Raw genomic sequence first — 25,851 nt, forward strand, 5'->3', positions numbered from 1 at the left:
AATCATACATTCATTTACCAGGTACTGTCTGCTGGTTTCATGTGCCAAGTATTGTATATAGTGTTACTGAAATTTAACTTTTTTCCTTTCCTCTTTTGTCAAAATGGTATAGATGAAAAAGTATTATCAGTAGAAATGCCCAAGACATATTTCTTGATGGAAATAATTCTTCTGAGTTTGAAAATTATAGGATTCTTTTTACCATGTATTATAGAACAACAAAGAAGGTTTCTTCCATCTCCTAATTAATGATAATAGAAAATAACCATGATTCCAACACTTATAGAAAAATTTTTTGGACTTCATTAAAACATTTATCATATTTACCATCCTGAAGAGTGAAATTTTAACTTACCCTTTTTCAAAAAAATAAAAAGAAAAGCTAGAACTATAGAATAAGCTGGATTTTTAATATTGAATAAATAAAAGTAATATTTTGTATTATACTAAGGTGTTTAAATTTCATCCATTTGAAGTTTGTCCAAAGAACACCAAATTTAAATTAAATCTAATTTAATTACTGAAATTTTTGAGAACTTATTTGTTTAATAAATCTTGACCACTCCAAATATAACCAAATATGTTCCTCAGAAGAATTTAGCAAATTTAGAATCTGAGACCCAGTTTTATTTAAATATACATTCTGTATTTAATTAGATATTTTAATGCAAGTAGATAATTAAGTCAAATGATAAAGCTGATCAGTGTTCAAGATATCCACTTTTCTTCATTTATCATTAATTCAAACCACATAATTCAAATCATGTGGCTTTAAAAAGTATTTTTCCTTTTGTAACTTTAAATTATATTGCCAAGATATGGGCAATTCTTCATAATAATATTGTTTACTAACAAACTGAACATCTTAAGAGATGATACTTTTATGTCAGATTAGTTATAGTATCAGTATGTTTTTACTAGTCTGTAATAAAAATTGAAAAGAAATTGAAAGTATGTCCTACCATCTGTCAATTAGATGTGTCATTTTTTAAGATGTATCAGTTTTCTTAATCAGTGCATCTAAGCAAAGCATGACAAAAAAAGAAATTATAAACATTAGGTGGCTTTAAGTTGGCAGTGACATTATGCTGCCAAGTACTTCACTCACATCGCTTATTTATTTTTCACCATACCTAAAATGCTAACCATCTTGGTACTCTACACCAAACAGAAGTCACATTCAATATTGGAGGCAGCCACACTTCAGAGTGACTACCACATGTAACAATCAGAAACAAAGGGAACCTAATGTTTACATTAAATAGACAAATGACCTAAGAATGATATGATATGGGATAAATTAGGATAGCAGCAAAGAGTTCAGTGCGTGTTGGCAATCTCAGATGGTCCCACTGTAAACTATATTGAAACTAACAGGTGGTCAATATCATGAGTACCCTCAAATCAAAAACATATCCAGTGATCTTTACTAATTTTATTAATACATATAGGTTTAATTTTTAATGTCTTCAAATTTTACTTATAATTATTTTAATGGTTATTTTTTATATTTTTTTTTCAATTGACACAAAATATTTGTGCATATTTGTGGGGGTATAGTGTGACTTTCAATAAATGTAAATAATGTGTAATGATCAGATAGGAGTAATTGGCATTAATCATTTCTTTGCGCTGGAAACATTCAAAATCCTTTCTATTAGCTATTTGGAAATAGTTAATTAATTGCTGTTAACTATAGTTAACCTATATAAAACGTTATATAGGTGTTATCAAGCTCCACTCCTGTTCTGATTAACCACCCTCTCTTCATCTCCATCTCCCCCCACAACTTTCTCTGTCCCTAGTAACAACTATTCTATTCTCTGTTTTTAGCTTTCATAAATAAGTGAGACTATCTGGCATTTGTCTTTCTGTGTCTGTATAACTATAAATCTCATAAAGCTTTCCTACTTTACATTGGAAGCAGCAATAACACAGATTCATAGATCTTACATTATTTGATATTTAATTATCAAGAACCTATTAAGTGTAAGAGTCTATGCTAATCTTTGGACTACAGCAGTAGCCAAAACAGAAAACTCCTGGTGTCCTTACAGGGCTTCCATTCTAGAAAAGGGGGGCAGTGGAGGTAGTGAACAAGGAATATAAAAATTAAGTAAATCTTAAGTAGAGAGTAATTAGAACTACAGAAAAAGAGAAAGTACAGTAACATCCAATGTGGAGTGGGGATGAGCAGACTATAGCATTAAAAGTGAGGTTAAAGTAAGTGTGGTTGAGAAGGTAACATGTGAGCAATTAACTTAAAGGAGGTGAGAGGGTTAGCCAGAGGCATACTGGGGAATGGTGCTCTAGGCAGAGGAACTGGGTAGAGCAGGCTTTCTAAGATGGGAATAGGACTGCACCCTGAGAGACTATTTTCAGGATTTGTACCAGGGAATAATATGTGCCAGGCAAACTCAAAGTGTTTAATGTGTACATGTAACCCCCAAATAACCTTATGACATCAGTGTAATTGTAAATTCTTTTCTAACAAGTGAGAAACTTAAGCACAAAGAAGTTGAAAGATCATACCATTTTGAATTGGTAGAATTAGGATCCAGTTCTCAGAGTCTGATTCCACAGGAGCACTGGATAGTTAGAGCTTTAGATGTGATTTGAACAGGCCACACATGTGCATTCATGCTCACAGGTCTGCAGACACACCCACACGCCCACAGTGCTGTGTACACACTCAGTGGAAGAGAGCTGACAGGGGAGAGGAAGACAGTCTGTTGTCCACATTCTATTCCTCCTATTTCATGTTGGATATTTTTTTATTTTGTAAATTTCACTTCTTAACCTTCAGATTGAAATGTTTATGTGAAAGATGTTTAAATTGTTTGAAAACAACTGGAGTTATTTTCAGAATAGCAAAACTAAATTAAAAATTCTTATTGTGTAACATAAATATTATGGAGATATATACAATTTATTTTAAATAAAGAGAACAAAACCAAAGTGCTCTCACTGAAATGAAACAAAGTGCCCTAAGAAATTCTTATTAATCTACAGAAAAAATATGAGAACATTTTCCAAAAAAAATACAACAAGCTTTCATCTAAACTATTTACTTTGGAGAAATCAATACAAAGGCATCATAAATCATGATTTATGACTCATGCCTCCAGAAAATGAAGATAAATGTGTCACTGAGATATTTTTCTGCATTAATCTCTTGGTTTTAACACAAAAATACTACATTTCTTTCCCATACATATTATCACTATGAACTTTTGAAAAATTCTTTAATTATATTGTTACAGATAATTCTACATAAATTATAATTCTTGGACTAATTCAGTATACACCAAATATATATGAATGAGACTATATATTAATACCTGAAATATAACATTCTTCAAAATGTGTAATAAATTGTATAAAAACTGACTTTGAATTCCTTTATATCAGGGTCATGAGTACTGCATTCAGTAAAGTGAGCACCACACAAATGTATTAAATATCAGTTAAAAAGCAGCTTAATCCTATTTATTCGAAGAAAAATTATCCAAATGTTTAGTTCTACCTTAAAGTATATTGATGAAAAGAATACTTTTCATAAAATCTTGCAATAAAAACAAAATATCTTTCCCTAAAATACTGTAAAGTCTGTAACTATAATATTTTAAAATATCCTACAATTTCATAATAGCCAGAGAGATAGGAAAGGAAACCTTTCCTCCAAATGTCATAATTACCAGGAAATTTTGAACAAGAAAATCTGGACAAAAAATTCTTTATGACAGATAAAGAAACAGTGAGGTAAAGTACCTCCCAATGATGTTCCATAGCACTTCCAGCATCAACATGATTTGTAGAAAATTACTTTACTTAAGTTATTTCTTCAGTTACTTTTCTTGCCTCTTATCCATTTGAATTGCTTAAACCAAACTCTATGAAATATTATTTAGAGAACTTTTCAAAATTTAGGTATCTTTATACCAAAAACACACATATACATAGTAAATATGAAATGGTGTTTCCTGTTTTGTCTTCTTGATTACTGAGGTTCAAGGAACTTACATTAACAAGTTTTTAAAATTTGACTCTGGTACAATTTTTCTTGACATCACAGAAAGTCAAGATAAGACTGGAAGGCTATCTGAATTCCTGAACAATGATAACCATCTCCCAACACTCCAGGGACTTTATACTACATACTATGTTTGTGCTAAGAATATGATCATTTTTCATAGATTTAAAACTTACCAATTAATAAAAATTTCCCAAAGAGAATAAAACTTACATATGAATATAGAGAAAGAAATAGTACTTGATATAAAGTAGCAAACAAATTCTAATGAGAGCTGAGTGACAGGTTAAAAGAGAAGGTGATTTCTCAATGGTTGAAGAATTGCAATAAGTGTAAGGTGGTCTGTGCATTTTGGAATTTTAGTTTTGGGGTTGAAATTTATTACCAAAAACAAATTCAGGGTAAATGGAGTATTACTAGGTTTTATGCTTGGATTCTAAGATGAAAAAAACTTAAATGTTTACATGTTTCCACTATATGTATAATTTTTAAAGATGATGAAAAGCATCTTTACATCCTCCATCCTTAATATTCATTCATATTTATGCAATAGTGTTAATTTTAACAATGTCCTAGCCATTGCTCATAAACAAATGCTCTGATTTGCATAAAATTGGTTAACTTACATTTCATTTTATGGTCATTTTTTTTGATGTGTCCATTAGGTTAGGCTACAGTTCCATTTATTCTATCAGACAATAAAGTCTGTTGGGATATTCCATCAGACAATACAGGGTGTTGCTTTGAAGATATTTTGGGGATGTGATTAAAGTTCATAATCAGTTGACCTTAAGTAAAGAAGATTATCTTACATAACTGGAATGCTCTGGAGTCAATTTGGTGAAAGGTTCTAGAAGTTGAACTGAAGCTTCCTTGAGAGAAGAAATTTTGCCTTGTGTTCAGCAGTTTCAGTTCATGACAAGAAAAATTTAACTAGCCCTTCCAGTTGGGTTGTCTGTCAGATTTCAAACTTATTTATCCAGTCCTGACAACAATGAACCCTAATTCTAAACAATAAATCTATTTAACTCTTATTGTTTTTTTTTTCCTGATGAATACCGATTGATAAAATTCCAAAATTCCAAATTGAGGGGAAAAAAGTAAGGTTAGTAAGTTGCAAAGATTTCTGAGCACCCCACCCTAGGCTGTGTTTACATGTGCCAAGAGACTCAAATCAGACAGACATACATGTTTGTTTATATAAATACCCATTGTCTGTCTCTCTGTCTCTCTCTGTCTCTCTCTTTCTCTCTCTCTCTCTCTCTCTCTCTCTCTCTCTCTCACACACACACACACACACACACACACAAACACACACACATACTCTTAAATTAAAAACAGTAGGTTTCCACATGGTCAAATTCATATGTTTAACAGATCTGACATTTATGACAGATTTAATCAGTCAGAAGCATCAACAAAAGATAACTACGCAACAGGAGACCAGAACTCAGAGCACATTCTAAATAATAAAGTGATTTATAGAAGGAAGTAGCCATGCGACATTACTTACACCAAAGACATTTCACACAGTTTGATACAGAGCAACAATTATTTTAAGAAAACAAACAAAAATGTTTCTCCTAAAGGATAATAGATATTGCTTTTCCAACCAAAAAAAAAAGGAAAAGAGTTGTTTTAACTTTTATAATATTAGTTAAATATTTCCATCACTCTAAAAACCTACATCAGTAAATTTTTGAAGTTGACAAAAAATAACTTACAAAACTCAAGTTTATCTAGACAAGCTAATTTTCCCTGCATTCTCTGCTACCCTTCCTTACCTGGACTGCATATCTTGTTGGGTTTTGGCCTGATTGGCTTCCGACTGAGGCGAAGTGTGAGTGACTCTCTGCTGAAGTTCCACCAAGGACTGGTAGTACTGTTGTTGATGGTGTTGTTGCTGTTTGTAGCGAGACAAACTAAAAAACAGTCCTAGAATGGCTTTTAGGTTTCCATTTCTTATTTCTGTAGCAAATGGAAAATACAAAAAACAGTATCATATATTGAATATATTCTTTAACAAATGAAATTCTAGATGCAATCCTCTTAAACCAAATCTATGAAGACAGAACTATGACTTCATTGTCTTGGTCACAGTGTCAAAGGAATCTGGATTTCTGGGAACATGCTGACATTCCCAAGTAGCTAGGAATTTCAGGAAGAGAATGAAGGTATGAAGGAAGAGAGAACAAAACTCACCTAACAGAAATGCTGTTTTATCTGACCCTGAACTACAATTTTCCTAGAGTTAACTTCTTGGAAATGGATGTGCTTGCTCTCTTGTGCTAATCATTTGATTTAGTGCTCTGATTTCTTCACAAATAAATACACACAGCTGTTCCCAACATTGCAATGACTATGAACTGAAGAAAACAAACTACTTAAATTTTGTTTATCTTACATTTATAAATACTTATGGTGTGGGTATGCCTTAGTTGGATTTAGAGTAGCCAACATTCTTTCTAAATTACCCACTGATCAATTTATTTTACATATGTACATATGTCCATATCTTCCAAATTTACATATATAATTAACAAAAGACTATACTGTATCAATTTTAAAGTTCCAATCTATTTTAATTCATGTTATATATTATTAAATAATAAATATCAGCTTATGTCACACTAAATAACAAAAATGAATAAATATAAGTAGAAATCTAGTTCTAACATGAAGGGCAGATATTGAGTAATAACATTTTGAATAATGATTAAATTTACAAAGTCAGCTACAACATGAGCCTACTTTTTTCTTCTGCATTTATAATGTAACAATTAGAAAGAGAAGTAAGAAAAACTTCAAATAAAACTATATAACCTCTTATCATATTTTAAATAAAATTGCTATCGTCAATAAAACACATCTACCTCCTTGGTCAAGAGTTTAGGAGCACTAACAGGCTATTTGGGTTTCTTGATCTTCTGATTGTTTATTTGTTCACCCAAATGATGCAGTGGGAAGAGTCCTGTAAAATGTGCCACTGAACTGTTCTTTTACTCTCCAGTGCCCCCTCTGTTTCCATAATATAGAAAAGTTGTCTTCATCAATCTGAAGATATAGTGAGAAACTATTAATCTTACCCTATAAACCTCAATGATCTTGCTTGCAGAGTTTTTAAGAAAATTCATTGCTATTATGCATTTTTAATTCAGAACATCATTTTGGAGCATCATATAATTTTAAAAGACAAGTGGTAGTAACCTTATATTGATAAAGGTTATCATGTGAAAAGGCAGAGACATAAAATGAACATTGGCAGCATTTATAGCCTGCCTTTACCCACTTAGAAAGCAAAACATTTTCCTGGGAAATTTTATTCAATTATTATTCTAAGTAACAGAGTCACCAGTTAGGTTTACACCTAAGCTTACTGGCCATAAATCTATAGTTTAATTATGTAGCATAGCATATAAATATGAAAGAAACTTACAGGAAAATTAAATACAGAAGGGAAACTGAACAAAGTAACTAACTAGTAAATGTCCATTATTTCAGAAGCATACAACTTCTCTTATTCTAATGACAACAAAATTATAAAAACTTAAAATGGTCTAATATTTCTAATAATGCTGGCAAAAGCTTTTCAAAGCAAATTAATGGTAGTGAAAGCTGAACTATTAAAGTGTTTAGTAGTATCTAAATCATAACTTTAAATACATAAATCATATTCTAACTAAAAATTACTATTCTTGATGCAGGTTCCAAAAGGACTTGCTATTTCATAATCTCAACAACTGATTTTTACTAACAGCATTTGAATATTTTGCAAAGGTCTACTAAAACTTACCAAATTTTGTATTTTACTTAGTACTTTTATCATTAGTAATTCAAATAGACAAAAAGCTTATAACACTTTAATACACCTGACACATAAGATTTAAAGTGACAAATGACTAGATGGAATAAATATTGATGAAGAATAAAATGACAGATGATGGAGGGAAGGAGATAGAAACATCATTTATTTTCAATTGTGGCAGTTTTTCTAATGTATGCTAACTTTTTACAAAATTTTGCCACTTCTATATGTGGAAGAAAAAGAGGCTCTAAAACAAAGAAATAATCACAAGAGTAATTCAATCTCTTTCCACTTTGATATATTTCAATTTTTGTGATGATTTTTCAAATCTCTAATGATTTTTAAATGTTTACATATAATAGTGGTTAAAACTATTCCTATAATCATTTAAGACTCATGGTGACTTATTTAAACTTGAAAATGTTTGGCTATGACTACTAACTTGATTATACTATAGAAATGTTACTGATAAAATCATATTTGAGTTTTATTTACACTATTTTACCTGCATTTATGTCCATTTGTTACCCAACATGGATCTAGCCATCTATTCATCTACTTAGTAATCTAAAAATATTCAACATTAGTTATTACACATAGGCTGTGTTGATTCACCCCCATCCCATGAACACAGTCACAATAACAAAAGTTATTCTGGAAAACATTTAAGTGATTAAAATATATATTAATTACCATTATGTTCATATTTCTGTTATTTTGGAAATATATAAGTTTCCTTTAGCATGTGAAGGAGTTATATATTCCAAGATTATATTTCTTACATTACAAAAACTCTTAGATAACAATAATGCCACTTGTGACTACATAGTACTTTTCCTTACCTTCAGCAGAAAGACCTTGAACATTTACTCCTCTAGCTGCTAGAAAACTAAGGCAGACATCAACATTTTCAATCTGCAACATGAAAAGCAGTGAAAAAGGCAATTTAGAAGGTTGTTTTTGAATAAAAACATGAGTTAGAATGAAACCAGAAAGAAAGATAAAGAATGGATACTTTACATTCATTTCATTCTAGAGATCTCTTTACCAGAGTTTAACTAGAATTATTTTGGCTAATTACAGAGTGAATATAAAGCCTTCATTGTCCAGTTTGACAACTACAAACAATTCATAAGGGCCTGGTCAAGAATGGCATTTTGGTAGAGTAGCAACCCACCTACTTAACATAAAGCCAGATTTTGTGCTTTAATGAGTGTCAATGAAAAATCTCCAAATGGGATGAGATTGCCATATGTGTCTCAGAATGTTAGGACAGTAGTAACAGAGTTCAGCCAGTAATACTGTTAAGGATTCCAAAAGAATATTGAAAAATAGACAAGTGGAAAAACAGTTGTTAAAATGAAAGAAATGAGGCACATTTTCATTCTAAACCACAGAAAATCTTTATTTCAGAACTTGTATTTATATTTCTACAAAACTGAATAATCCTATAGTAAATAAAGGTATTAACTTTTCCATCTTAAAAGGGTGATATCCATACTTGTTAAAAAAATAATTATTGGTACATTAAAATTATACAAGGTCATGGGATTCATTATGCAATATTTGTATATTCACATAATATATTTTGTTATATTCTCATTCTTCAGTACCATCCCTTTCCCTCTGATAACCATTTAGGGTGAGGGGAAAGGAAAGGAAGAAAAAATGACTGACTTATTTTATAAGTAAGAGGCTGATCTTAATATTGGCCATGGAGTTACACAACTAAAAGACTTTTATAAAAGTACAGAAAGCTAGAAAATTCCATATCTTTGTGAGCCTTTAAAAAAACTATTCCATGAATCTTGGAATTCTAAAGTAAATAAGAAATTTAAAGTTAATAAATTAGGAAGGTATTAACTTCTGTCTTATTAAGCTCTTATCAAAGGCCAAGCATGAAGACATTTAACGTTCTGCCAGTGTCCACTTTAACTTAGAGTCATAGTAAGGTCAAAACATTTCTTTAAAAACTCAAAAGGAAAGATAAATTTATACATTTATATGAAATCCATCCTTATAAAATGAACAAACCATATTCCTTTTTAAGTGTAATTTTGCAAAAAATTAATGTAATAGTCAATGAGATATCCTGTGATTGAAAATGGACACAGCCAAGGTATACACATTTCCTTTGAGGTAAAAAAGATTTTTATATTAATTCACTTCGTTTTACTGCTATCTTTCTACTGAAAAAAAATAATAGAGTTGAATGTGCTGGTAACAATACAGCCTAATGAATTTTATCTGCCTATTAGTATCTGAATATCCAGCAAGGCTATAATGTTGAAATACACATCAAATCCTCTTTTTTGTTCTCAGTTCACTTTGCTACTAGAAAATAATTAAATAAGAAATAAAAGGAGGAGCAAAGAGAAGAGGAAATGGATGAAACTGCACGTCCTATATCCATCCAGAGCAGTCTTTTAATTCTTCAAGTCCATTTAAGTTTTTAAATAACAAGTGTTGATTGTGACTTAATATTGAAAAAAATGGATAAATATTTTTAAATGTTTGAAATAACAGTCCTGATGTTATTAATTTCATAGCAATTAGAAGTCTTTTGTAGAAAATAGAAAAAATTCTGACTTAAATATGCCATTTACTGAAAAATATTAACAGGATGTTATCTCCTAAATTTGAATTACTTTTATGGTAGATGAGCAGGTTAGTTGGGTGGGACATCCACAAAATACTAATAAATAGAGCCTTTAAGTTTGTAAGATACATTTTTCAGTCTACTTTTTAGTCAGCATATGAAATAGACTGATATCTAGATTGGGTTTTAAAAACACGTGGCACTACATCAACATGAACCACAATTAGAAAAGAACCCTGGGGCTGGGGCTGGGGCTGGGGCTCAGTGATAGAGTGCTTGCCTGGCATGCGTGGGGCACTGGGTCCCATCCTCAGCACCACGAAGAAATAAAAGTATTGTGTTCATCTACAACTAAAAATATGTATATATATTTTAAAAAGAATTTTATAGCACACTTTTTTATATCTCTGTATATAAAGTATGTTCACACCAATTCACGTCTTCATACATGCACTTTGGATAATGATGTCCATCACATTCCACCATCATTTCTAACTCCCTGCCCCCTCTCTTCCCCTCCCACCCCTCTCCCCTATCTAGAGTTCATCTATTCCTCCCATGCTCCCTCTCCCTACCCCATTATGAATCAGTCACCTTATATCAGAGAAAACATACAAAACCCAAATAGAGAAAAGTAAAAAGCAGTCCTAATTCTTTACAAGACTATTTCTCAGGAGCATTCACCTTTTTTCCTCTATATCATTCATTATGAGCACCAGCAACCTAAAATAGTTCTATCAGGTCTCCATTATGACTATGATAGCTAAGTAATAGCAACAGAATAAATATTTGAATATTGTTTCTAATATATCAACTAAAGGCTAATTTATTTAAAACTCATTTACTTATTCAATAATATTGTCCCAGGCCTAAATGAATTTTCTAATAATATAGTAGTATAATAAACATAACTTTAAGATCTTTTCCCTGATTAATTTCAGTCCTATAAATTGAATCACACTTGTTAGTATTATGCTACATTTTTTACAAAATCAAAATATATTACAGTATAAAGAAATGGCTTTGAGAAATCTTATTAAATTCCATTTATGTAGTCAGTTTCCTCACCACAGGCATACTTGAAAATAATTTGAGTGGAATTTGTAACTATATGATATCATGCTTTAGTTACTGATTATTTTTACTTTAATAAATTCTAGAGATGATCTTTTTATTCCTGCTGTTTTTAAATACATCATCCTTAAATATATTCCAGTTAAATAGACCTACTATAAATATTGTTTTGATTACTTTTTTCCATATGAACTCACAAATGTTCTTTGAACTACAAACCTCTTAACTTTTGGGGAAACTTACAAAGTGATATTTTCTACTACATTATATTAGCTTCTGCTAAATCTATTTAAGTGTTGATTAAGAATTGCTAGATGGACTTTCAGGGTCCATTAATGGATGGTAAGTCACAATTGGAAAAACATTTCCCTAAAGAAAACCAGAGCATTGCCATGGCTATGTTGCCTCTTTTTATGTGGGGAGATTATATTCAGTAGCTAATAACTAGCAAATCATGCTCAGAAGCAAAGTCTCTCCAAGATTTAATTAAATTAGATACTTAATGAACAATATTTAAAATACAGGCTATATAATTATGGTTAACTTTTACATGTCCCCATATCTAGTACCTGAACAAGACATTTACTACTTCTTTCAGCCCCCTTTAATTTGTCTAGATACACAAATAAAGGAAAGAATTGAGTTCTAATGTAATTTAGTCCTTAATAAGCAACCAAATATTTGTCCAAATTTAAACTATTTCAAAATAACTAGGTTATTTGACAAAGTTATTCTTTTCTTGATCTCCTCCTCACTCCCCCTATTTAGTTTGTGAGCATGTAGAGTTGTATGCCAAGCTCTCATAGGTATGCTTACTTATTTGTTCAGGTAGTTTTGATTTTATGAAGACGTAAGCTTGAGACCTTCAGTCTCTGGAAAATGGGAACCATGTTTTATTGATCCAGATTCTATAATATAACATGAATTTGATAGTATTCAAAAACAATTTCTGATCTTTGGCTGTTGTAAGTCAGGGAAGAAAATATCTTTATTCTGGAAAAGAAAAGTTGATAATGACAGTAGAAAGCCAAAACCCACTGATAACAGGCAAACAGCTGAGAAATAGAAATGTCAAAGGATTAATCAAATTTGGGTGAGCTAACAAAACATGTAGACATACCAATATTCCACAAATACTGAAACTATGTATGAAAGGAACTTGCTCCTAATATATTTTAAGCTTAAAAAAGTAATTTCAAAGAATTCACATAACTGCAGAGCCTATGGAATTCTCACAAGACCCTTTCAATATAAATAATGAGATGGCATGCAGATAATAAATGTCATTACTTAGAAGATTCAGTGAAATTGTACATGGAAAGCATACAGCATGATACACTGCCTATAGAACAAAATGACTCAAGAAACAAGAAATGAATTATGATTATGTATGTCATTAATACTAATAGTTAGTGGCTATGGTATAAAAGCCCACCTCTTTTGCTTTAGGCCTTATGTCAACCTGCCTAAGAACTGTACATGTTGCATTAACCCTGCTAACCCATATTTTTAATCCAGAGATTCTTAATCTTTGTTGTACATAAGAATAAATAGCATAACTTTAAAATCCACAGATGCCCAATTTATATTCCTATCAGTTCAAACAAAATGCCAATATATAGGAGCCAGTTTCACTTCCTGGGTGATTTCAACTCCCCCAAAATCTTGGAAACTACAGCATTAATCTATGCTCTTCAAAATAACTGTATATATTTTCAGTGTACTCCCATATTGATGCAGGAATCCCACTGCTAAGACCTAGCAATACATTGTCTTTGGTTATTTGTGTCATGGTATAACATAAGTTATGCATTTTATACTTTATTCTCATGATATTAAATATATATAAACAAACATATATGTGTGTATATATTTATATATAAAAGGATATACATACATATATACATACAAAGAGAGATATTTATGTAATTTTTAAAAGTGTACAGCAGTAGTACAAAGAAATTTATTCTGAGTTCTGTAGGCACCACATTCTTCATTTGGCTCAGGTTATAGTCACATTGTAGCTTTTGAACAGTCACTCCAAAACTCTTGCTTGTCTACTGTTAAGTTAAGCATAATTTTTTGAGTCCTGTCTTCTATTTGTGACTTTCCTTTTTTTTTTCTTTTTCTTTTTTGGAATGGAACACCTACTTTCCCTCTCTGTTTCATGTTAAATTTAATTATAATTAGGTAACTATGAAAACACTGATATAATGAAAATAGAATAAAGCATCACTAGTTCTAGATTCAGTCAGTATTTTCAGAAGTATCAAAATATATTGCCCTTTAAGGCTTTTGGAGTTTATTCAAATAGTTATTGTTATTGTGAAACCTTAAACAAAAGTAGAGCTTTATTAAAGTAAATGTGAAAATGGACTACTGTCTAGGTTTTTTTTTTTTTTGGTTGAAGAAATTAAACAGAGTCAACAGAAGTTGGTACATACTTTTAGATCTGAATAGTTACTATTTGTATAATTAATGTCAGCATGTTGGAGTCCCTTCACTTAATTTTATGTTCTAATCAAACCACTTATTTATTTACTGAACATTTATTACACTTACATTATGCTCAAAGTAGAGCCACTATCCTTAAATATTCTAGAGAGCATTGACTTATTTCCAATAGTTTCGATTACTCCCATGAAAAATGGGAGCCCATTTTTCAAATCAGAAATTTCGCTTATTGTCTAATATCATAATTGTACATTACCATGATTTTTATGAACATAATAAATAAAAGCATTTTTAATTGCTTAATCACAAATGGATTTCAAGTTGAGTTAAAGAAGGTCTCACATTTTCTTTCTTCACTTATGAAAACTTAAGACAGTGATCAATATATTTATACCTTCATTTTTTTTAAACCTGAGGGTTAACATGTATACTTGACATAAACACAGAATATATTTTATAAGTATTTGTATTTATTCATTTCAGTGTTAAGTAAGCTATTCCTAAATAAGAACAATTCTATTAACATCAACCTTAGATTTTGTGATTAAGTCTAAACTATGGCAGAACACTTAATATTGAATGACTAATTCATTCAGCAAATATTGATTGCTGATTATGGGCAGAGTTCTGCTGGCTGGCGAAGGGATATAAAAATGAATTACAAGGTCTCAGTCATTGTAAGTTTATAAAGCAGCTGAAGACACAAAATAGATTTATAACTCACCATAGCACCAAGCATCATATGATAAATTTCAATGAAGAATTATAAACAACATTGTATGGCATTTAAGAGAATGAAGCTATCTATTTTCACTATAGATCTGGAGAAAGCTTCACAGACATGTCATTTAGACTTGATAGATAAGTCAGATTTGGATAATGTTAGACATCCATGAGAGGGAGGAGCTAGGTCCTGCCAACCAGAGCAACCATAGGGAAAAATGATTGCAGAGATGCTGAAGACTAAATCATGGCAAACCTCGCCTTTTGCAGTTTGCTTACAGAGGTGACTTTGACTTTGAATTTTAAAGACTGTGCTGCTCCTTAGACTCAAAAAGTGCTTCCATACAAAAGGTTAAGTAATCATAAACCAAGTTGCAATATCACACCTTGAAGACTCATTTCTCTACAGGAGAAATGCATCCTAATTAGGATTTCTTTCAAGTCCTGGAGATAGCTGTCCTGAATCATACAGACACCGTCTAGAAGATCAAAAACCTATTGTAACCTCAGCTGTCTCTGGAATGTGAATTTTTTTGTGACTTGTGCTATTTTTTAATTATCCTTACTTCTTATTTTTCATGATAAATTTGTAATAAATCCAATTTAATGTGATGAATGTTGTGATCAGAGAAACACAGACTCCTAGAGGATGAGGGAGAGCCTACTCCTGGTCAGAGGCCAAGAAGGCTAGGAAAGAAGAGTAACTTAGACTCATCTAAAATCGCTATAAAGATCTCTTCCTCTAACCTGGACTTATCTACACCAATTCAAATGGAAAAAGTGTTGATCTAACAACTGAATCATCATGCAGGAGGACACACAGAGCCCATGATCTTAACATGCAGGTTTTGCTGATAAAAAGGAAGCCCAACTTGTACATTTAGGAAGGGCTCACCAAAAAGAGGTGCTATGAGGTAAACCCAGGAAGGAGCGAAATGTGAACACAGCTTGGTTGAGAAACATCATAGGTCAGAATAGCCAGAAATTAAAAGTCGAACCTCACCTCTTTCTCAACTTTCAACCGCTTATCAAATCTGAAAGTATTCTGAAGGTTAGTAGCCTTCATATTGGTTTGGTGAAACTGCATGGGAAGGGAGATAAGGCCAGAAGAGGCTCCAGGGTTAGGAATCTTGAAATCTGAAGAAAGCTGGTGGTGGGAGATGAGGCCAAAGAGACAAGTGGGGCTCACTGAGGAGCATCATCCAAGCCCCATGCTTGGTCTGGGTTTGATCTTAAAGCTCAGAGGTCTAATGGGATCTAACGGGAAAAAATGATCAGTACTGCATTGGAAATAAAAATTTTTATATGACCACACAGGATACAGATTTATTGATAAACGATAATAAAGGCTCCACAAATTGATTTTTACTCATACTATCCTGCAATGCACTCTAATTTTTTAAAATTCTATTTTAATTGATTTTAATAAGTCAATAATAACACTCTAACCTCACAAAACACACAATACATAGCATGATAAAGCTGCAGTTTGAAAAAAATAAAGAAAAGAATGTAGCATGTCAAGAATGGAGAAAAGCAAAGTTGTTTGGAAGTTACCTCTCAGTTCCCTTCAGCCTCACCCAAAATCCTAGCACAGGAAACTTGTTGATATAGAATTTTAAGCAAGCATTCTATTAACTCTAAACGCAAAAACCTTTTAACTTTCACTCCAGTCAAGTTAGTATTAGATTTTGCATTCACCAGAGGTTTACAGTCATAGCATGGCATTTATCAATGTGCAAAATTAGTAAATAGTAGAGCCAGAATTCAAACCCAAACCTGTCAGTCTGCAATGAAATTGCTCTTCTTACCACACCATTCTTGTTACCTCTGTAATTTAAACATTCCGATTGAACTACTCATATCCCCTGGCTTAAACTCTCTACCACTTGAGAGGTGGTTAGGACCCAGTGCCAGGCATAAAATAGGTGCTTAATAAATACTTGCTAATTGTAAGGATGGATTTGTGTAGTCTGAAGGTAAAGCTAGAAAGAGAGTGCAAAGTCTACTTTTTCCACACATTTCATAAGTTTTCAAGATTCTTCCAGATTATTTTTAACTAGGCAGTGCATTTTTATATCTTTGTCGATTACAGGATGATTGGTGTGGCTACATGCCAAAGAATGCTGACAGTTACCAAATGCCAGAAAAGACAGGGAAAGGATTTCCCCTATAGCCTCTGAAGGAAGCACAGCCCTGATGACACATGATTTTGGTCTGGTGATCCAGAATTTAGACTTCTGGCCTTCAGATCTGTGAAAGATTAAATATCTGTTGTTTTAAGCCATCAAGTTGGTGATAATTTGTTGCAGCAGCCACAAGGAAGTAATACAATTTTCTACCAGTAAAGCACTAGATATAAAAACGTTGGCAAACCAGGGTGGGCTGAGATTCCTTGTGAGTATGCACATTTCCAGGACTCATTGTCTGGGGTTGTGTGTTGTTAATTCTTCTGAGAGAAGATGAAGCTGAAGCTTGCTCAGGTGACCCATGCAGCTGAACTGGGAAGCCTCGCATGCCCCCCATTCCCACCTCAAATTTGTTTGTGTCGCCCAACAGGGAGAGGGGAGGAAATGGTGATTTCCTTGGCTCTTGTTTTCTTTTTATCTTATTTTTTAACTGGTCTGTGACTTGACAAACAGAGTAAGCATTATAGTACAATTATTTGTATTTGTTAGGCATTATAGTACAATTATTAAAAGTTTTGAAGTCAAACAAATCAGTTTTGCATCCTGGTACTGTAATGCACACATTGTAAGAAACTGAGAGATGTTTGCTATCCCAAAGCCTCAGCTTCCTCAACTGTGATATGGAAAATCTTCAGTTCACAACCTTGAAACACTCAGTGAAGATTAAAGAGCTTAGTTCCATACTAGATATATATGTTCCTGTGTATCTATGTGTGTATACATATAGATATCTCCATGTGTTCACACACACATCCATACTGGAAATGGATAAGGGCTTAGAGTTTATTTAATAATATATAACATTACTAGTATGAAAAAAGCACTTTGTGAACACATATACATTATAACAGAAGTGGGGGGGTACAGATATGAAAAATTCATAAGGATTTCATCAGATAAAATTTATTTTTTTCTCAAAATCATACTATGGGTTTTAACTAACTTGTTAAAGAATAATGAAAGTTAAATATTAATATTAGTTGTCAATTATAGATAACATCAAACTTTATAATTAGCTGAAATTGTAAGTATAAAGTATTATAAGTGTAATGTTATAAAAATTTTATCAGTATTCTTTGACCTGAAAATATGCTCTGCAGGTTTTTATTAAGTTCCTGTTTTTCAGTTTGTTGCAGAAAACAAGAAACTTACTGCTTTATTATTAACCAGTTACACAACTTTTCTAGATTTAAATAATATTTATTTATACATGGCTAAATTTCTATAGCAATAAATTTTCCAAGTGGATGATTTCACCATAGCATCTATAAATATAAATATTATTCCTCTCACATAACCACACCCTCTCCCAACTTCATCAGAGTTTACATTCCTGACACAAGTGGAAGAAGCAAGTGTGGTCTTAAAGAAGAAAGTTTATTTATATCACAAGGTTGGGGGTAGGGGAGGAAGCAGGAGAGGGAACCAAAACATTAAAGGAAAACACTCTACCAAAATCCTAGCAAGTGATTTTGTGAAACTTGACAAATTGATTCCAAAGTTTACACACAGTGGTAAAAGAATTAATGGAACACAAAACAAGATGCACTACACTGGGGGGGGGCTGATACTACCTGATTTTAGGGCTTATTATAAAGCAACAGAAACAAGGCAGAAGAATGGACAGATAGATCAATGGATCAAAAAAAGAGAGCCAGAAACAGACCCCCATAAGTATATTCAACTGATGCTTCACAAAGAAGCAAAGGCAATACAATGGAGCAAAGATAACATTTTTAACAAGTGGTGCTAAATAACTAGACCACCATATACCATTTAAAAATATAGACACAGACCTTTCTCAAAATATTAATTAAAAATGGATCATAAGTCTAAATATAAAGCACAAAAACATAAAATGTCTGTGAGATGACACATGAGGGAAATCTAAATCCCGTTGGCTTTTAAGATACAACACGAAAGCCATATCGGAGAAATTAATAATAAGCCAGACTTCATCTAAACTAAAAAAACTAAAGCTCTGTGAAAAGGCAATGTTTAGGAAATAAGCCACAGAATGGGGAAAAAGATGTTTTCAAAAGATCTGCTATCCAAAATATGTAAAGAACTCTGAAAATGCAACAAGGAGAAAACAGAGTGATTAAAAACTGGAGCCAAAGACCCAAAGAAATGCCTCCCTGAAGAAGATATACTAATGACGAATAAGCACATGAAAAGATGTTCCATATAATGTATCATCAGGAAATTTCAAATTAAAACCATTGTACATGTATTAGAAAGACCAAAATCCAGAACTATTACAACACCCAGTGCTGACCAGAATGTGTAGAATGAGAGAACTCTTGTTCATTGCTGATGGAAATGCAAAATTGTATAGTCATATGAAAGATAGTTTTGTGGTTTCTTAATACACTAAACAAACATTTACATTCAATCCAGCAATTGCATTCCTTCAGATTAAACAAAGAAGTTAAAAGCTTACATTCATACAAAAATCTGCACATGGATGTTAATATCAACTTTCTTCAGAACTACTAAGACTTGGAATTAACTAAGAAGTCCTTTAGATGGTGAAAAGATAAGTAATCTGTGGTACATTAAGACAGTGAATTAGTATTCAGCACTGAAACAAAATGAGCTTTCAAGCTATGAAGAAAACAAGGAGGGATATTAAAGGCATATTACTAAGTGAAAGATTCTAATCCGAAAAGGCCACATACTATATGACTCTAAATATCTATCACTCTAAAAAGGACAAAACTATAGAGAGAGTAACTGGGAAGGATGAATAGCTAGAGCACACAGGATTTTTAAATTGATGAAACTATTCTGAATTATATTATAATGGTGGATGCATGTCGATACATGTGGAGAGCATTGACAGAGAATGGAGAGCAGTGTCTGAGATTGGGGTCTCTGATGACCTAACAGCTGTGGCAAGCCTAGTGGCTGGGAATGTTTCTGTGTCTATGAGTAGAAAGTATTTTTTAGCATTTTAAGTGAAAAAAAAGATAAAAATGTGATCAATATTCAAATATGTAGTAAAAATTTTAATTATATTTTACAATGGTTACATATATGTACTTAAAACCTTATAAATTTTCCCAACAAAATTTTAAAAATTACATCAGTCTCCAAAAAAAAAAAAAAAGAAAAGAAATGAAAAAACTGGAACCCAAACCAAATTAAATTATTTAATTCCAATTTCTATCGAAACTATTAATGACAGAAACCAATTCAAATAGACATATATTCTTGCATGAATACTTAAACTATTTATTTTATAACATAAAGTTAATGCAACAAAGAACTGCTGTGTTTTAAACGATTATTTAATTTCTAAGTGGCAGACCAAATAATTCTTACACACAGTAAGACAATTTCTATGCTATACATTTTTTTGTAAATTAAACAAAACATTTTTAGCAAAATAACTTTCTAAACTTACAATTAAAGCAGTTTTAAAATCTGTAAAGATGGCAAACTCTAATATGTTATAAAATAAAATATTGAAGAGAAAATCATGAACTTTGGTATTTTTTAAAACCAACATAGCAGATTAGAATGTCAATGGGCTGTGCTATTCATTCCAGTTTCATCACTGCAGAAATGAGCAGAGGCCCTAATAAGCATTGCTGAATTCCTTGTCCTGGGTCACAAAGTCATAATTAGAACTCCAGTGACCATTGTCCTTTCAACACAGTATACTGCTCCTCAAGACCTCCATAGAATTTCAGTTACTTCATTTGAACTTTATACAGAGCAATTTCTAGGAACACAGTTTTAAAAATCATCAGGGGAATATTCTTACAAATTAAATTATTGGTCTCTAAAACTAGTAGTTTTATGCATTCTTCCGAATTTTGAGCCTCTGTGAAAATAATGAAATTGTTAAGGAAACTGCAAAGTAGTAATTTTCATTTAAAATTCCTTTAGAGTTATTACACTTGTAGCAAAACACTAGTCTTTATGAGGTATTCTTTTTCTAGCCATGGAACTGCTTAAAAAATGGCAGGGGATCACGTGAATGGACTAACCTTGGCAGTATTCTATTCCTGTGAGTCATAAGGCCAGAATCCTTCAGTGTGCCATTTATAAGATTTTATTAAACTTCTAAGAGCATTCCAATTTTTATCTCATCCCTGTGTGGTTAAAAACCTCATCTTCTTTTCTTTCCTAAAATAATCCTTTGAAGGAGCAAGAATTACAAGCAGTGGCTGGTAAGAGTGTGAAGGAAAAAATACTGATAAAAGTATGGGACACTTACTATCAAGAAGAGTTTCACCTTCCAGATAATCCTAACTATAGAAATGGAATAAAGATGTCTGTAAAACCTGTAACAGTATTTATTCTGAAGCCATAATCCTGTGGTACACAAAATGAGACAGGGAGGGAAGACTGGAATGTACTTTTCTCTCTTCTAAGAATGAAAAGAGTATGATGAATGGCTGTTCCAAAGATCCTCACAATCAGCAAATTTCATACAATAACATATATGACATGATCAAAAATAAGGTGGAAGGTCATGGCTGATAAACACTTGGGCTACTAGGGTGAAGACAAAGGAAGGGCAAGCTGTGAGCCAGTGCCTTTGCTAGATCCTTAGTTGTTCGGTTTAATCTAAGTCTTTGCAACCATTTCACACAACCATTTCATTTCACACAATCGAATGTCCTAATTCCCCTGCACATTTGTATGGGTCCTTAAATATAATGGTCTATTTTAAAATAAATAAAAACTTGTTTTCAAAACAACCTTTCTCTTACATGTCTAACATTTTTGTCTAAGAATCTTGCACTTGTGCCTCTGCATTTCAAATAAATGTTGGGCATTTTTTTCTCTATTTTTAATCTGCAGGCCATTCCAGACATTCCTGGTATTAATAGTTTACTAATTTATTTCCTCATCTAAGTGCATCAAAGTTATGGCATGCAGCATATATTTTGAATCCTGATACCACCCACCTAGAAATTACTCAACAGGTGTCATCTGTATTAGCAGCTTCATCTTCAAATAAGGGTAAATATAGCGTTTGATAAGCTCCTACAAAGTAAGTGCTATTTTTTTTTAAAATAACAGCACTTAGTTTGTAGGAGTTTATCATTAGAAAAAAAAATAATAACCATGACTTTGACACTGGGATTCATTGAATAAAAATAATACTAATAATAAGTTGGTAAAAATTCATATTTTTCTTAAATATGTGACTTTTATATCATGTTATTTGAAAGAGTAAGATATATGTATATATGTGTAAATTTATTTAATATTAGGTACTATATATAATAATATACTTGTTGAATTTTCTTTATTATAATGACACCATTAGAGAAAAACATAGAGCATACATTAGTAGTATCTATTCTGAAGTCATTACACATTGATTTTAACTCCTTCAATTTCTGTTTAATCTACTTCAAATACCCACATCTTAACCTAATCATATTCCCTCATGACACATCACAAAGGTATATGTCTCCCCATTCTTTCCTGATAGTGGATCTCCTATGTGGACTTTGAAATTTCCTCCTCCATGATTTCCTTTAGGATTTCACATCATCACTTATCACCCCACTCCCCTGGACCCAATCTGCCTGTTTACTGCTTTCTTCTTGCTTCCTTCCTTCCTTATAAAAAACTACCCTCAACACAGCCTTTCTCTTGAACTATATATAATTTTTCTTCTCTTCAACAGGGCACTCCTAGAAAAATTATTTATAACTCTATAGATATCTGAATCTCTTATTTACTTGTTAACACACTATCACTCTACAGAAAGATCATCACATTCTCACATTCACATCACCCGTGCCTGTACAATTACCAATACTAACTTTCTCATTCCAGCATACCAAGTATATGGCTAGGTAGGATTTGACAGCATCTGTCATGTTTAGCTCATCTCACTTCTTTCTACCTCTCTGGGCTAGTGCAAGTACCATAGCTGCAACTGTTGTATTTACTCGAAGGATTAACAACACATGTCTGTGATCCACTTGCTTAATGATGGTCTCACATTCTTCTGGCTCTTTCTCCCTCCTGATTCCTACATATCTGTCTGCCACATAAATGTTGCTATCCTCATTATAAGACCCTTAGCTTTTTTCACTGTTGACTTCACACAGACTTCCTGCAAGGTCTCATCCTTGCCCATGGCTTTAACTATTAACTATGTACTCAGTAGAGTTCAACCAAAGCTTTTCTCTGACATTTAGAAACATATGTCTAATTGCCTAAAATCACCTCCTACTTACTCTCCATGTCAAAATATTAATGTATCATCTTCCTCCCTTCACATTTTAGGCTGTTTTCTCCAACAACAATACTGACCTTACTTAATAGTAATTACTTACTCATTTATACCACAACATTTGGGGGCCTTTTAAAACTCCCTGTTTAAAAACAAGTGGATGATCCTCCACATCCCTTTGGCAGAAAATTCCCAGAAAGAATAGGGTGATTTAAAAATATATATTTTATCAAATGATGCCACAGCCCAGCTTCAAAAATCTTCCAGGTTACTCAACTAAGTTAGAACACCATGCAAACTCCTTATTTGGGCCCAACATCATCATGCTTTCATCCTCCCCTTCAAACAGCTCTGACTATACTCAAACCACAGGGCATCTATCTGCCTGCATCTGGAACACACTAAGTTCACTCTCTGCTCAGTCTTTTTCTTGCCTGTGAAACTGTAGTACTGTTATTATCTAGACTGCACCTCTGATCTTCATATGTAGTTCTTTCAAGTGTCCCTATACGTAGTACTTTAGGTGCTGGATAAACTTTAGCTAAGTGTGATTTAGTTAACTGTTAGGAGAATTCGTTAATGTAATATACATTCATGCCTCACAAGAAAACATATTAATCAAAGATTAAAATGATTCATTAAATATCATCAAGTTTGAAACTTAAAGACAATCTATGACTACCAAATACAGTGACTTAGTTTTACCTTACTTTTTGTTATTAAACACAAAGAGCAATCAATGTCACAAAAAGAAGAAGATATGATAAAAGTAGGTGTATGAACAAGGACAGAACTCATTGTTACTAATGCAGAACCTCCTGATGTTGTGCAATAAAAGTCAACATCCTGTTTGGAGTAGAAATGAAATTCATAAGCCTAGTCATGCTACCATAATTCTCTTTACTTTCTTGTCTCCCTCACAGTGGAGCAATTCCATTCATTAATAATATAGTACCACTGCAAATTCTGAAGAACAGAAGAAAAAAATACTTCAATCAAAAAGTTGCATTTGTTTCTTTTATATTCTGAACCAACACACTGTGGCTATGCCAATTTCAGATTCAAAATTCAAACATAAGAAGAAAAGGAAGATTCGAGTCATTCTTATTCAAAATTTAATGTGATTCTGACTAATAAATTTTGTCTGGGGAAAAAAAACACTTTTTTCATAGCATTTGCAATATCTCAGACTTTGGTCTTTCTTTTTCTATTTCTTTTTTAAGCTTGACTATTAAGATAGGATGCATCCTAGAAATTACGTGGTATGTTAGAGCTAACAAGGAGTAAAAAAATATAAAAATTTCACAAAGTCTTATACTAATGAAAATACTTTCACATATTTGTTGACTCTCTAGCTATAGATGCTTCAGACAAATATCTAAGGACTATATCTATAATCACCAGCTTTTGAGTCTGATTTTTTTTCTGTCATAGAGTACAAACTTACTCAATTATTGGATTCTCTCTATTCAGAATCAAATGGGAATGACAGCAGAGTAGGTAAGAGTCACTAGATTTAAATATCTTGTAGTATGGAACTCGTCTTTTGGTTTGAATATTAAAAGCAAAACCAATGAATGTTAGGATTAAAAAACAATATATGATTTTCTGGGACTATAGAGCTTTTCAATATAAAGCCCTAAAAATATTTTAACAGGTGTCAATCAATGCATGTTCTCTTTATAAAGTTTATGGCAATGCTACTCTGCATTTTTTCAGCTTAATTAATAATAATGTTAATATACATATTTTATTACCACATTCTAATTAAAGCTTATTTTGCAGATGAGAAAGTCAAGGTTCAAAGAGGTTACATGTTTTTCCAACATAACATAGCTATGAGTTAGTAGGGTCTGAATATATTCTATCTCGGCTTGCTCTCAGTAAAACTTTAGAAAACAACTTCAATTAATTTTCAGAGTTATGTTTGTGACCAGAGTAATCGGATCAGGAAATTTCCTTAAAACTGAAATATTTTATTGAGAACCTTTCTTTTATAGTGATGGTTTCATAACAGCGAGAGAGATTTCATGACATCTTTATAGGTCTTTGGAGTGCTTCTTTGAGAGAAAGAGACAAGCTAATTACTCATTCCTTAAAAATAAATCCCTTTTATTATTTTGGATTTCAGTTTTCTGACATTAAGTAATGCAGGTCAGCAGATTTTAAAAGTTCACAAGTTTTTTTTTTCATTCTTCCAAGTATCTGACAATTAAGAATTTATTAAGTTCATTCTAAGTGTCTATTCTGTGCTAAAAAGAAGCCTCATCTTGTGGAGTGTGGCTATCATTCATGATTATATCTACATGATAAAACTTCACTTAAGGCATTTGTGTTTTAGGTTGTCCTATAAAATTAAGTTGTGGCTATTTAATTATAAAAGTGATTTTTATCCCAGCAGTTTATCAGTCTATGATTTTATTATAAAACTTGAAACTTTACTAGGTGGTGAAAATAAGAGATAGCTGGGGGAGAGACAGACCTCCAGTTTGAGGGCTTTCTGGAACACGCTGTGAATCACATTTCAAAACCAGTCACTGCTCAGCAAACTTACAACAGCAATGGCTTCAGAAATATTTCAGATAGTGTCAAACAGCCCATGTGCTTCATTGGATTTCTTTATGAACAAAATAAATACTATTCATATATTTTTAAAATGCACATGGCAAATACTGTTCTCACAAATAGTTGTTGAGATAAAAAGGTAACACTTAAAACTGGAACTGAAATTTAAAACCATAAAGAACAGAGACCAGAATTAAA

The 25,851-nt window shown here is 32.1% G+C and overlaps 1 protein-coding gene across 8 annotated transcripts in view; it reads right to left on the reverse strand.

Annotated features, from left to right (window-relative positions):
• Nav3 (neuron navigator 3) overlaps positions 1–25,851 on the reverse strand; it is an 802,778-nt gene that overhangs the window by 221,532 nt on the left and 555,395 nt on the right. For all 8 annotated transcript variants that reach the window (XM_046465096.2, XM_058585776.1, XM_046465095.2 and 5 more), the window contains 2 exons: positions 8,681–8,753; positions 5,818–6,001 (listed from right to left, as the gene is read on the reverse strand). In XM_046465096.2, coding sequence (XP_046321052.1) covers positions 5,818–6,001; positions 8,681–8,753 — 257 coding nt within the window. The remainder of the gene's footprint in view (positions 1–5,817; positions 6,002–8,680; positions 8,754–25,851) is intronic.

The sequence above is a fragment of the Marmota monax genome, unplaced genomic scaffold (assembly GCF_021218885.2).
Source record: "Marmota monax isolate L192 unplaced genomic scaffold, Marmota_monax_Labrador192_F-V1.1 WCK01_AAM20220418_F8-fsc00146, whole genome shotgun sequence".
NCBI lineage: Eukaryota > Metazoa > Chordata > Mammalia > Rodentia > Sciuridae > Marmota > Marmota monax.